Source organism: Camelus ferus, chromosome 23 (assembly GCF_009834535.1).
Source record: "Camelus ferus isolate YT-003-E chromosome 23, BCGSAC_Cfer_1.0, whole genome shotgun sequence".
In the NCBI taxonomy this organism is placed as follows: Eukaryota; Metazoa; Chordata; class Mammalia; order Artiodactyla; family Camelidae; genus Camelus; species Camelus ferus.
In genome coordinates, this window is record NC_045718.1 from 23,652,742 (window position 1) to 23,668,346 (window position 15,605).

At 38.1% G+C, this 15,605-nt stretch overlaps 1 protein-coding gene across 1 annotated transcript in view; it reads right to left on the reverse strand.

The window, feature by feature from the left end:
• PLA2G4A (phospholipase A2 group IVA) overlaps nt 1–15,605 on the reverse strand; it is a 122,588-nt gene that overhangs the window by 69,570 nt on the left and 37,413 nt on the right. Inside the window, exon 3 of the mRNA XM_006185533.3 lies at nt 15,364–15,445. Coding sequence (XP_006185595.1) covers nt 15,364–15,445 — 82 coding nt within the window. The remainder of the gene's footprint in view (nt 1–15,363; nt 15,446–15,605) is intronic.

Below are 15,605 nucleotides of genomic sequence, written 5' to 3' on the forward strand. Positions count from 1 at the left end.
CAAAGTGCAGTCCAGTAAAGTATCTGCACAGAACCACGTGGAGTTAAAAACGCAGACATTCTCTTTCTCTTACGCAGTGATTTTTGTTTTTGTTTTTTAAATCATGCCCCAGATATTCCTCACGCTTTAATTCTGCATTTTATCTCCTTTTTGGTCTCTGTATTTCAGTCAGGATATTTTCTACTGACCTATTCAGTTCACTAATTCACTCTCTTCAACTGTCTCCAAAGTACAGTAAAAACCATCTACTGAGTTTTTAACTCTCAAGAGATTTTAGTTCTAAATTTTCCATTTTCTTCTTTTCTATCTATCTGGCTCCCTGGTAAAATTCTTCCTCTTGCCATCTATTTTCTTGCACGTATTCATCTTAGTTATTTTAAAGTCCATACCCAGTACTTTGGAACTGTTTATTTTTCTTGATTTTGTGGGGGGTTGGTTTGTTTGTTTTTGGTCCACCTGGCAATTCTTGACTGATGTCAGTCCTTTTTACAAAAAATTGTGGGGGAGCTAGATCTCCGTCCTTGGAGGACCCATCTTACCCATCTTATTCTTGGGCAGGCAGTGCAAATGGGATGGATCTGCTTGGTTTAATCAAAAATTGAACTGATTTAAATCTTTGCTAAGGCTCAGTCTACCTCTGTTCCCTCCCACCCGAAGCTTCTCCACTGGGAGCCTGGGGCATTTTCTAGACCCCTTTTATTTGGCCGTTCTGATGTCCATTTTACTTTCCTCTTAGCGCTGTGAGACTGCCAGTAACTGATTTGTTTTTCTCATGTTCCACATTTGCTTCGTAGCCTGTTGCCCTGCACAGATCACGAGTTTGGCTCAGAAACGTGGTAAAGGCACTGACTTTCAGGCTTCTCTCTGCTTCCCTTCTCTCAGGGATCTTGCCCCTCAGATTCCAACTGACTTGGTTCTGAAATCCAGTTCTTATGTCCCCAAGTCCTTTGAGATTGCCAAAGCTCTGGTGGAGTCCCCGCCTCTTCACTGCTTGGCTCCTTCTCACATGCCAATCACCCCTAAACCTGCCCAGATTCCACACTGGACTGAGGGGAAGTGGCTTGCTGAAAACTGGGTCTACTTCAGCCACTTCTCTTCTCTCTGAGATCCTGGTCCCTCAAATTCCAGTTGACTCAGCAGCTTTTCAATCCTTTGGACAAATTTAAAAAATTAATTTTATCTATGTTTTCAAAGTTGGTCTTCAGAGAAATGAATGCTCTGCTATTAGCTACTTCAGCATAGTCGAGTGACTATGTAGCTATTAATTTAACCAAACACTTACTAATCCCAATTCTTTTTAATTTCAACCCTCCACACGACTGTTCAGACATTCACTGCTTTTCCCAAGTCACCTTCCCTACTCACTACTCCTTGTCTGAGGATGCGACTCTGGTTCACATTGTGCTGGGGAAGCAAAAGAAGAGGATCAAACGCCCTCTTCCAATTTCCCCTCCCTGTACCTCATATTTCAAAAATACTTAGTTATAATTATAATTTAAAATGGTACTTTATTCATACTTAATTCTTCCCTCATGTCTTAGAAGAAAAAGTTTCTATATACTCATCTCTCAATTTCAAATGATTCCACCTCCTCTCAGAGAGTTCTTATGTATTTACACCCAACCCAAAGGGAAGGGTATAGCTCAAGTGGTAGAATGTCTGCCTAGCATGCATGAGGTCCTGGGTTAAGTCCCCAGTACCTCCATTAAAAAAAACCAAACATATATATATACATATATCTGGGACATTATGCTGTATACCAGAAACTGATATATTGTAATTGACTATACTGCAATTAAAAAAAAAAGAACCCTCAATGTGTACCCTTCAAGTCACACAGCACGCATCAGTCCTACAGTATAATTATTCTCAGATCCTTTGAAGCCAGTCACCTTCAGGTTTCGATGGCAGCCATCAGGCATTCCTTCATTTCCTCAAGGCCACAAGGAGGAGGTGGTACAAACAACAAATAGAAGATTCTTGATTATGTGTCCATATATAATCTACTACTGAGTAATACATTTTGAATTTCTTTCCCTAAATGCAGGATGAAAGAAAAAGCAAAACAGAACCAAAAAACTGAAGTAAAAACTTATTCTTTTTCCTAACTTTCTTGTTTTATTTCATGGTACCATCATTTCTAGCTAGAAATTTGAAAGTCATTCTCTTCTTACAGCTTGTCTCCAACATTATCTGTTTCGCCTCTAACATGCCTCTCACATCTGGCTGCTCAGATCCTCTCAAAATATCACTGCCCCAGGTCAACTAAGCTACCTGGACTATTCACATAATCTTGTAGTTGATAATTTTTCTGCAATTAAGCCACTCTCCATAATGCTGCCACAGTCATCCTTGTGAAACACACTTTTGACCTTCACTGCCTATGAAGGGAGCTGAGAGAGGCCTACAAGCTTCCTCCACCCCCACCACCACTACCGGACCCCCAGTTTCCTTCCAGTCAGTGACCCTCCTCCACCATGCATGGGAACATCACTCTTGCAAGTCAACATTTAGCTCCACAGAGCATCTCTGGAATCCACACATTTCAAACACTTCACACAGACTGATGGCAGAAGCCTCTGTTCTGTCTCAGAGAACATTGCTTCTCTTTCACTTGTGCATATCACTATGTTCTCACATGGCATTTATTTGATGACTAAATGTTACTAACTAATAACTGAACGTTATTTAAGTCGTTGTCCTTGTCCTAAGGCTACGCAAGATAAGGGTCCAAAGACTGTACACTTACAGGATGAGTGGAATGAGATGTTCTCACTACTCTTCCCTTATCTAGTTCATAAGTCAACTAGTTGTTCTATTTTCCTATCAGGTTAAACTGGCTAATGCATATCATGTCTCCTAGAATTATACTTAAAATAAAAAAAATTCTATGTAGAGCTTCAACTTGCTGATTTAGGTATTATTCTCCTCACCATGGAAAGTGAGGGCACTGAGACTCAGAGGCATTTAGTAAGTTGATCAAGGTCATTGAGACAGAGGAGTTTAACCTAGTCTTTCTGAAGCTGAATTTCTTATTCTTTCAAATTTATCAACACTGATAACTCTAACCTCTTTTTGCCTCTTTTTGCCTGCCTTCATGATGGCAGGAACCACAGCCTTCCTGCTCACTACTGTGTCCAGGAGTCTAGCACAGAGTCTGAAACATTATAGGGACATGATATTACTGATGTAATGGCTGATGGATTAGCCCTGAGCAACACTGTAGAAGAGGTGAGTTTTATCGTAGATACAACAGTCTCCCCTCTCTAACTTATTTTTACTCTTGGGGGGTATGTCTCAATCTTCCTGGTGTATTGCTCCACCCCACTTATTTGTATTTTAATATACAAATATAAGTGACAGTCATTTAATATATCAATGTCAGTTATTTTTCCCAAGTGCATTTGTATTTAACCTTTATTTCTAAGTACTAAATGCAAAAATAAATAGATAAGCAAATCTTCAAATTTCAGCTTCCCTTCCTTAATCATTCTAAGGAATAAGGTAAAATACTAAGGGATTTGTTTATAGGTTGCAACCCCTGCTCCCTCTAGAATGGGCTCAAAACTGAAATTGTTATGACATTAGATGCTGAAGGGCAGTCCCTGCAAATTTCTGGAAGTGCAGAAGCTGAAAAAGTTAGCGTAGAATTCACTGTGGTTTAGTAAAACAGAACTTTGGCAGTGATTCTGTGTATATTGGCGAGGGAAAAGCAAAACCCTTACAACCAAGGCAGCATTGTCTAGGAACTCAAATACTCAGAGTGCCTTTTCCTCATGTGAAGTTATGAAGCAGTTTTACTAACACTATTTTGGGAACCGTTTCTCAGGCAGAGTCCCCAGTTTGAACGCCTCCTATTTTTCATCTTCCTTTTTCTCACAGTCTCAGATCTCTCAGGGTGTTTTCTTAGCGTCACGTTTCCTTTTGCAAATGGACATGAAACTGTCAGAATGTACCATCAGCCGAGTGGATATCAGGAAGAAAGCCCAGTAACGTCTGCTCACAACTGACTTGGTACATTTTGTAATAACAATGGACTTACTACATTAATGAAGCGGCCTGCCATCCGCATATAGTAAAAATGACTTTTGTAAAGAACACTGATATTCACAAGAGAACAGAGAAGGATACATGGAAAACAACCCAAAGAAAGCTAAACGTAGATCTAAAACAGAACAAAGTTTTGTTGTTGCCTGCCTTGCTCTTTTACTTAAATCTCTTAAGATATTTTTTTGTTAGGAAACAAAAATGTTTTTGTTACCATATTTCTGCTTGGAACGTTTTAAAGATTTATAATCTAGAGATGTTTCTTAGAATCCCTTTAGTTTGGAGAGAAAGAGTAATTCTTCAGAAGTTCTTATATAGTATTATAAAACATTAATTTATTTACATTACTAATTTTAGCTATATGGTTTTAGCTATGTATATGGAGTCTACTCTGTTCTATGCAAGAATAATTCTTTTTCATTAAAACAGGAGTTCTCAACCTTGACATGATTGACATTTGGGGTTAGATAATCCTTTGCTCTGGGGCACAGTCCCTGACCTCTGTCCCCTAGATGCCAGTAGGATCCCCCAACTGTGACAACCAAAAATGTCTCCAGATATTTCTCAATGTGCCTCGGGGCCAAAACTGACCCCCAGTTTAGAACCACTGTACTAAAGCAAGGCATTACCCTTGTTACCTGAGAGTTATTCACTAGGATAAACCACTAAAAAATAGCCAAATTCCCTAAATAATGTATATTAGACATGCTATGTCAATCCCATTTTTAAAAATCTTATATTTTTTTCCCAAACTGAAAATTCCCACATGCATTCCATACATTAAAACTCTTCTTGAGTTATAAAATACATCTCAGTCTCCTTTCAACCCATCTTCTCAGGAGTTTATTGTCAACACTTTTTTAAAATCAGTAACACTGTATAATCTAAGCACACAACTACTGAGCACACACTCTCTTGGGCTGATTTTTCCAGACGGTTATTTATACCCATTTCATCTTCCCAGCTAGACCGTAAGTTGCTCAAAACAGGCAGCAGAATGAGATAGGCTTGCGCTCTAGCCCCAAAACATAACCGAGGCATGATTTCGGACTCTTTACTTAATGTCCTTAAATAAATTTCTGACTCTAAAATTAAAATAAAAACAGCACGTATCTCATAGTGTTACTGAAAGAGAGGAAATGAGGTATAATATAAAGTCTTAAGAACTCTGCTTAGCATTTCTGTTTACATATTGTGCACATTATGCATCAAGCACTTTTCTAAGCACTACATAATCTCATTTAATCCTCATTAAAAAATCCAGGAGAAATGTGTAATTACTAGCCCCATGTAACAGTGGAGGAAATGGAGACCTAAGAAAGCTAAGTAACTTACCCAAATTCACACAGTTCACAAATAGTGGAAGGGAGATTCGAATCTAAGCAAGCCAGTTCCACCCTAACCAGGAAAGCTTGCTTCCTCTCTGGTATGAAACAGGAACTCAGTAAAGTTATCTACCGTCAGTATCGTGTTCATTTCTTTTGTCCTTCTTCAAGGCACTGAATATGTACTAAGTACAGAGCAAATGCTCGGCATTTAGTGATGATGTTAACAAGGGAACTTTGCTAGGATAAGCACTGGGTTATATTTCTTTTTCTGTTTTGTTTTTTTAAGTCACTGAATTTGCAGATGCTAGAATTTCTTTTTTTTTTTTTTGCAATGGTCATTTTTTGGTAATTGTTTTTGTTTTTGTTTTTGTTTGAGGAGGGAGGTAATTAGATTATATTTATTTATTTTTTTAATGGAGGTACTGGGGATGCCCGTGCATGTTAGGCAGACGCTCTACCACTGAGCTATACCCTCCCCTCTGGTTATATTTCTTTAACATTTCTTTTCCAAGTTAAAGTTTCAAAATCGTTATTTCATTCTGTATCTGGAGATCTGGATTATCCTTGTACAGAAACTTAAAATAATTCTGTCTAGAATCTTATCTAAAATATTTCATAAAAAATACACTGATACATCAGTATCAGTGAGCAGTGAGAATGGAAAAGTGCTTCCAAAGTGCCAGGAAAATTTACAGACCCCCTCTGACTATACCTCGAAGCTGAACTAGTCATTTCAAGCTTTACGTCCAGTAATTTTATTTTTTAAGAAAAAATTTTAAAATATTAAATACTAAAAGGAACATCTCTGATAGATGTTTTCACATAAATGCTGAAACTTTTAGAGCAGCAGAGTTATTCTCTTTGAAATACAAACTTTAAGAGCATACTTTTCTTTGGAAATTTCAGAAACATTTAACCTGTTTTTTTTTATTTAATTCCATTAGATATTAATCCCACCTGTTAATACAGAAGTGGTGTATTATTTCTGGCAAAGAGAAATTAAGTAACATATGAAAAGAAGGTGGCATATCACTCAGCTTTAAAAAAGTTTTTAAAATTAAGGTTTTTCTTTCATTTGGTAGAACACTCACATGTTAACATATATATAATATGTATGAAAAATATAAGCAGTATTTTAAGATGAAGAAGCTGAAGTATAAGAGATAGTACAGAACTAACTGAATAGGCTCCGTCACTAATAGGTCTCGAAAAACTAAAAAGAACACATGGATTGTGTCCCTGTTGGTACCCGTAATGTTCTCTTCCCTTAGACAGGAACCAACTTTCATTATCTCACAAAAGTATTGCTGCCAAATGTGCCACTGGAATATAGCTCCATTTATCTTACTGAATAAATGTGGTGAAAATCGACCCAAGCATCAATTAATGTTAACCAAATGTAAGACAGTATCATTCACTATATTCATCAGACCTAAAATACCACAAATATATACATATCAACAAACAAAAAATTCTACTGAAATTTAAATAGGAAGGAAAAGGGCTAACTTTACTCATAAAACCATGTGACAAGAAACTGCATGACATTCTAAATGAGTGAGGAGCAGGGGTGCCTTCCTAACACGTTCTATTTCCCTACCACGTAGAGAATATAAGATAAGAGATGAGAGTGAGACATGTGTTCTGGAACATTTTACTCATCTTGAAATTATTTTATATAAAAAAGCCCACTGGGAAATCATTTCAGAATTTTTAGAATCATGGGTGGATACTCAAAAACATTCCGAAAATATTTAGTAAACCAAAATTCATGTCCAATCATAACTTAAGGGCCGGCACTAGGGAAATGTTTGATTTGGAAAAGATATACTTAAGGGTAGCACGCGGTTATAAGCCAACAGCAATGCCAGTTATAAAAAATACTATTCGTAACTCCATAATTAATTCAAGAATTTATGTTTTAAATTAATCCAAAGATGTTATAAAGTTTGAAACCCATGAAAATTCTAGATAGTTATGGATAGAAATAACAGACTTACTTATAACCTACAAAAAATGGAGAATAAAATTATTTTTTAAATACTCTCTCCCTAGTGAGGCAAAAAAGACAGCAACACCCAAAAAGAAAGGTACAGTTACACATATTCATGTGTTCTATTCATTCACCCAAAATTCTCTGGGATCTTACTACTAGGCCAGACTACTATGCTACTGATCTACTAAGCAACTATTTTCTAAAAATTGAGTGAGACACAGGTCCCAATCTTATAAGCACATGTGATAAGTTTTAAACAGAGGTCTGGGAAGCTGTCAGGGGAGCAAAGACTGTGTCCCAGAATATCTAAAAGACAATGGAAGTACTATTCCACCATTTGTTTCTCTCAAGCTGGAAGAAAAAAAAAAAAAAAGGATCTAATAACTTGCTCAACACAGAAAATCAGAATGGAATTTTTTTGCTCCAAGATGAAAAACTGAAAATTATCTCAGTGCACAAACTACTCAAAAAGAAAATTCTTTGGCTCAGATAAAGATTATATTTAAGAAATAAATGTCTTCTGTTGATATCTGGAATAATTTTAACAATAGTAATCATATTCATTGAGCACTTACTAGGCATCAGTGAATGTACGTGCTTCACAAATGTCAGCTCATTGAATTCTCCCAGCATCTCTAGGATCAGAAAAAGTAGACAAAGGAAGGAAACTTGCACAAGGACACAGGGCCAGTAAGTAATATTTTCTCTCTGGAAACCATGCTTTTTAATAAATATATTCTGCTTCCTCCCTGGAGATTCTGATCACTGCAGAATTCAGGAACAGTGGTCACAGAGGATAATGTATTTTCATAGTAATTTCTACTTTGCTCTTGCTGCTGACAAGAATTCTCAAATGATTAAATAAATGATGTTTCACTACATACAGATCCAGCACCATGCCTCTTACCCCAACATTTACCAATAGGAAGGATGATTTCTAAGCTCCTTTCCCAGGGAACTTTTAACACTTTGTGTCGAGAATCATGTCCCTTAAAGAGGCTTAATCCTCTGGGTGGTCCCAGACATCAAGGGATAGAGACTGCTGCTTTGGAGACACAAGATTGGAGGAAAGAGGTCTACCTCTCCTAAAACTCAAATGTGTTTGGATTTTCTTAAGTTTCCTCAAGTGCTGGAAAGTCAAGCTCCTTGTGCACTGTGCATGGTGTGATGACTACAGGGTGGCCATGAAATCTGGACTCCAAGAACCTGTGCACAGGGGTGGGGTCCCTCTGGTGTGGCACGTGATTACTGGGAAGGCTACTCTGAAAAGTGTTCCAGTGCCTGCCAAAAGTGGAAAGCCAGCACCTATGAAAACAACATTTAGCAGAAGGTTTGATGCCAATGAAGGCAACCACCAAGGCTCAGAGCAGACCCTACTCCTAAGTTACAGGCAACTCTAAGTACCTGGAATACCTGTAGGACCTCGGAGAGGGGGAGATCACCCACACACACCCAACCTGTTCTAGTGAGTGTGGTGGGGAGCTTGGAATCAAAATTAATGCAATCTAGAAAAATCATGTAAGGTGAGATTTCGCGGTGCTGAGTGATGTGGAGAATACCCATTTCACTGCACGGTGATGTGTGAGATCTCTGAGTAACTGCTCCATAGGAGTGCAAAGGCATAAGAAGCAACAGAGCCTGATTCAAAAAGAACTGAACACTTGTAAACCTTTAGCACTTGATGGTTAGTTTACACAGGAATAGGTGGTAAGAATCAACTTGTAAAGGAACTTTCATGTTTCGTTCCAATCATCTTAACGGATGCTCCCCCCCCCGGCTTCCCTCGTGTCACAAGTCCCACGTCAGTACTGCCACTGATTCATCCTTGACCCCACATCTGCCCTGAAGGCAGAAGTGAGGTTGTGGTGTGTTTCTTCTTTCCCCAAGATCACCAGGGAGTACAAACCCAAAGTTCTTCATGAATCCCCACAAGAAGTCAAGCAGTCTAGAACATTTAAAAAGTCTTCCACTCTGAATCACCCCAGTTTTGTACTTATATTCTCTGACAATATGTGAAGGATGACAATTTAAATTTTCTTTGTAGAGAACAGCTATGTTCTCAGTAATTAAGAAGCATTCACCCAAACCATGCAGTCAGCACACCTTACAGTCACCAATGGTGTGCCCCATCTCAACCAAAGCTCTCTGCAGAGGAGAGGAAAACAGTATTTCACAGTGCTGTAGTAATTAAGGGCAGAGTCCTCAGAGCAGAGTACCTGCCTGGGTGCTTAGATATGACCTAAATATAACAAAATCACAAATCAGTAAGTTGAGGGAGCATTAAACCATATTAACATATTTGTGGAGGCTATCTTTATGTGTATGAGAGAAAGAGTACGTATATGAGGGGAAAGTATACTATATATTGTGTGCATATATAGTACTTTCCATACATTTGATCATTTTGCCTTATGCATGCACTCTGTGCTGACCTTTCAGAGTTCGCTGTTTTCAATCTAATATGATCATAATTACAGTATAAACAAATTTCAGAATTTCATAGTGTAATTGTGGTATAGGTTTAAGGCGTTTGTGTTTATTTCTATCATTCTTCTCAGGGATACTATATTGAGTCATGTAATTAATCCTTTATAGGAATTAAAAAAGTAAAAAGTATTAAGGTCCTTCATAGTTATTTCATTTAAAAAAGTAAAATCAGCTGAAACCAAAAAACATTAGAAATCCATTGTGGAATATTTAAAGTTTTTTTTTTCCCCCTGAGTTTTTAAGCTCTGTAGATTCACGATAAGCAAGCAAAAAATAGAAGAAATTGCCTAGGACCTTATCTCCCAGAATATTCATGGTTTGGCAATGTCTGTATCACTTGTATGTTGGAAACGCAGGATCTATTTCCCAGACCTACTGAATCAGAATGTGCCTTTTGGAAAAAATTTCCCGGAGATTCACATCGACACTTAAATTTGAGAAGCACTGTCTGGAGAGATAAGGTCAGCCTCGAATCCGCAGTTTAAAAATCAGGAACTTGATTGAGATCTTGCTATGAGTTTATCTGAAATAGAATCATTTACTCACAGACAAAGACATTATGAAAAATGAAAGCTTGGGGTCCTTGAAAAAATATTAAGCAATACGAGCTTATAAAATGGGTTTAATACAATGAGTTCATTTATTTACAAAACAGAAACAGACTCACTTAGAGAACAAACTTATGGTTACCAGGGATAAAGCGGGTGGGAAAGCATAAATTGGGAGTTGGAGATTAGCAGATACTACTATATATAAAATAGATAAACAAGCAGCTGCTTCTGTATAGCACAGGGAGCTATATTGTAGTAACCATAATGAAAAAGAATGTGAAAAGGAATATATGTGTATGTATGACTGAAACATTATGCTGCACACCAGAAATTGACACAACATTGTAAACTGACTATACTTCAATAAAAAAGAAAGCAAATTAAAAAAAAATACAATGAGTTCACAATTCTCCCAAGTATATTTTTTTTCATAAAGTTTAAATGTTGGCACTAAGCTCTGCTGTCTGCTGAATGCTTAATTTAAGGAAAGGAGATCCTTCTGCAGTCTTAGGACTGTCCTTAGATGCCCTAATGTTTATGATGCTGATTCTGTAAGGAGAAAGAGCTGTGTCCAATGAGACCAGACAAGAATCTTCAGTACATCAGAACAATTAGGATATTAAAAATATCTAACATTAGTACGGTATTTTATCATTTTTAAAAATACTCTGGTATTCATTATCTGATTTCATCTTAGGGAATGAAACGTAATCTAGTTCTGAATTCTGAGACGAGCTTCTGTTATCATACATGATCTGTGCGTTCCTCAACGCTTTTTAAAAGAAGCAGAAATTCAGTGAGGTAGCTACAGCATTTGTGCCAGCTTTCTCATTTGGTTATAAAATGAGGTTTGTGGCCAGGGATGTGTGTTTTATTTCATACACGCAACAAAGAAAACTGTATTGCCAACTGAAATTATACTGTCACTACAGTCCGCAGATACAAACTTCTGGTACACGAGGAAAGAAACGATACAAAATCCAGAGTTTAATATACATCCACCCAACACTTAGTACCTGGCACAAATGACTCCCGGGGATATGTCAATATCGTCAAATTAATGCAAACTACTTACTTTTAAAATAAGCCTATGGTGAGTCAGGTGCAAATTTGAACTTCAAACTACCTATTCAAATAACGTTAACATAAGAATGCAGGGAAGGGCTGGCACTGGGGCTCGGGGTATTAATGCTACATTTGAACATACTGAGATTAGCAACCATGTCTGGGAAGGGGCTGTTTTGTTTTCAGCTGGCCCAGGGCTCTGAGGCGAAAACAAGGAAATGAGTGAGATGTTATGATTAAAATGTCAGCTCTGACTCCTCTAAAGATAGTTTATGGGGTGCGGCTCATTTTATTTTGGTATTTTAGGAGTGCACTATGGCATCTGTAAACGAAACTTGCTGGAATAGGATGATTTATCAAGAGAAAAAATAAAAAATAATATTAGATTTTAAAAAAAAATCAAAACACCACAGATACAGGTATTTTATCAAATGTCAACTATTTGATTTGTGTGGCACCCTTGAGAAAGCCCCCATGTACACACACAGGTAAAGCAGAAAAACCCAATAGTAATTTGTCATTTTTTACCAACATGTAAAACTTCATGGAAATTTGCCTTTTTAAATAAATATAGACACTATAAGCAATAGAAGAAGGTGTAGTTTTTGCAGATGTTAGTACATTTTTTATAGGTCTATCCTTATCTATCTTCAAAGAATTTTGAACATCCCAAATTCAGCTTTCTTGGTTAATTTGCATAGATCAAGCTCATCAAGTAATATCACCAAAACTCCTCGTGGAAAAATATTCACTAATGCCTATAGTTCTTCTCACTATCACCTCCTACTTTTTTTATTCTGTTTTTAATGGAGGTACTGGAGGATTGAACCTAGCATCTCGTGCATACTAAGCATGTGCTCTACCCTTAGCTATACCCACTCTCCTCTCTTACAATTTTTAAAAAATAAGTTATTTGGCTCTGTAATAGTCCCTCTGCTCTTTCACACGAACCTTATTATTGAATCCATTTCTCTGAGACGCTCTCTTTTCATGGCTTCCTGATTTCCTGCAAACTTGTCAATGAAATAATCCTCTCCCCCAAAAGATAACTCAAGTGAAATAAAAATCAAATCACAAGTGCTGAATAAAAATGTTAACAGAATGTCACACTATCCTTTCTCTGATAGCATTTAATCACCAGTGACAATTCCTTCCATGGGTCCTTTACTTTAAAAAGGAAGCTGTTTTTTTTTCCCCCTATAGCTCCATGTTTTGAAGCTTTTTAGAAATCAAGGGTTTAACCCATGTTGCATATGTACACTGTGGGAATCCAAGATGTACCTGTTCCCTGTTTCATGAGATGCATATGTCATGTTCTTTTTAAAGTGATATTATCAATGTCAATCAACTAGGTTTAAAATGACACTTGTGTGGGGCCAACTGATGTCCTTCAAAGTCCAAGGACCCCCATTCCTGGGCTCTCAGATGTCTGCCTGTGATCCCTCAACAGATAAAGTACATTCTTTGCTGGGCATGTTTGCCGTAACAAACTAACAGCCCTAGGCAATGCCTAATCTCACAATAGCTGAGGCTGGCTCCCCACCTTATCAGAGTCATAAACCCCACCGCCCTTCACAGACCCCAAACCTCTTACCTCACCTACAACCAGAGACTTGTGCACAAACCAGTCAGGCACTTTGTGACCTGACCTTATAAAAAACCTCAGCAACCGGCCCCCGGGGCTCACACAGGCCCCTCTCGTCCACGTGGCCTGCTGCTGTCCATGCACAGTGCACCCTAATAAACTCCATTCCTGTTCTCGCCCTTTGCCTTTGGTAAATTCTTTTACCAACCTGTGTCACCAGCCCATCACCAGCTCACCTCACAGCAACTTGCAGCATTACTCTCTCCCCCGTCCTAATTACAAAAAACAACCTCGGCCAGAATGCCTGGGGCCTATGGCGAAAGAAGCTAAAAAGTCAGATCCACACCAGTGGAAGTAGACTCAGAGAATAGAATCTGGGCTGCTGTCAGACTCATCTTAAGCATACTAACAGCCACTGTCTGTAAGATAGAGCTTTGCACTGATAGAAAAGGTTGCTTCTACATGGTATAAAAGAGAACCATATTTTTAAAAGTCAAGTTAGGTCAGTGACTTGCATGGCTGGCGAGTCACTGACATAGCCTTTAGGAGAATTAAGAACAGCTTTTCTAACAGAAAAGCCTGTGCTTTTCTCAAGATCACAGAGGGATGCCTGTTTTTACATATGGCTTCTGATGTGGTGTCTCTTTTGTAGAAAGCTTTCTTCCAGTGAACTCTCATTTAATTGATGAAAATCCAAAGAATTATAAAAAGAAAAATAAGAATAATAACTTCAGAAAAGCATTGGCAAAGGAGTGATTAAATGGGGTAGACTGAAGTGTGAGGTAACATTCAGAACATAAACCGAGGGGCCAGACTTGATCTGAGGAAACTGTCCCCTTCTAAAAAGCGCTGCTCATCCAAACTCTTGCTGTTGGATTCCACCTCCTGGTCCCCTCCTTCCTTCCAACTTTACCAACTTCTGGACACCCTTCTTGATTCCCCAAAGGCTTGAACCCAGAGCTCAAATTCTTCATTCCTTAGAATCTAACCTTTCTCTTTTGGCCCATTTTCATTGTGATTTCAACAAGCTCAAGTCCCTCCTATTCTTAAAAACGAAAAGCATATTCCACATTCACCTCCAATATATTTAACATACTCTGGCCAGAGCAAACTTTTTAAGATGAAGAGCCAACTGTGTGACTTGTGACCCAAAAGCCATCAAATTCTTTCCACTTTATTTCTGAAAAATCTCAGTCTGATCTTGTTTCATTGTTGCTTTTCCTCCTTCATCTTTGCTGTGTGTCTCTAACACACAGAACCTTCTAGTTCCTCACAAGCCCTCTGCTCTTCTCTGGCCTTTAAACACACCTGGGACTCTCCCTGCTCTCAGCATCAAAATTCTCTTCCTTTAAGCACCAGTTTAAATGTCATTTCAGCAGGAAGACATCCTTGTTTTCCAGACTGATAAACTGCAATCTTCATTCCTTCCCCAAAACCTGTCCCTGGTGGGTAAATTGCCATTCCCACGTTTTAGCAATCATCTACAACTCTGCCCAATTCATCACCATAATACGTATCATCCTTCCTCATATTTCCACCTCTATGACCGCCAGTTGAATGGTGATATTAACCAGGAATGCCAAATTTTATTTTATTAAAAAAAAAATTTAAACAACTTTATTGTGGTATAATTTCTGTACAGTAAACTGCTCATATTTCAGATGTACAATTTGATGAATTTTGATAGATGTCTACACCTATGAAACCACCACCACAATCATAATACCTAACATCTCCATCACTTTCCAAGAGGTGCAAATTTCGAATTCCCGGTTTATCCCTTCCCACCTCCTTTACCCACTGGTAGGAATACCGCATTCTAAAACATAAGGGAAGGATACTGTCAACAAGGTAATTCAACCTTACCCTGAGGGTGTGGTTCACATCACTTCAACACCAGTTTCTATAGCTACTTCCATATATACTAAACACACTTAAAGGCATAAGAACTGGAGGAACTACATTTTTAAAAAATCCTATAGGCACAACACCTCACAGAGGCAGCTAGTCTGAAGACTTGACTCAGTCCTCTTTCCAGAAGAGAATTAAATAAAATGTCTGAAATTCAAAGATCTGTGTGTCATAAGATAGTCATGTTCTCTGACCCCAAGTACTCTCAATTAACGTACAGTCAAGGTGAAACGCTGTTCCAACAGATGAAAGAGCGTAAATGTTACCGAAGATGTAGTCAAAGATTACCCCATCTGAGGAAGGGACAGCCCCTGGCTTGGCCAGGGAATCAAGCAATTAAAGAGTGAATCATAATTACGTATTTTCAGCAGAAAAGCAAATAAAGGTACTTACGCATGTCACCGAAGGCTCCCTTTGTGACTTTGGTGGCACGCAACACCACTACCGTGAACTTGTGGGAGTAATGGTGCTCCACCTGGGGGAGAAAAAAGATAATAAATTTAAAATAAGCTTGTAATATAGCATCCCAGCAAATTGTTCCCATTGTTTCCTTGAGACGAATAAAAAAGATTCCAGTTCAAAGGAACATGCATACCAGAAACATCCTCTGATCCTGAGGCTTTTCCGTTTTTGAC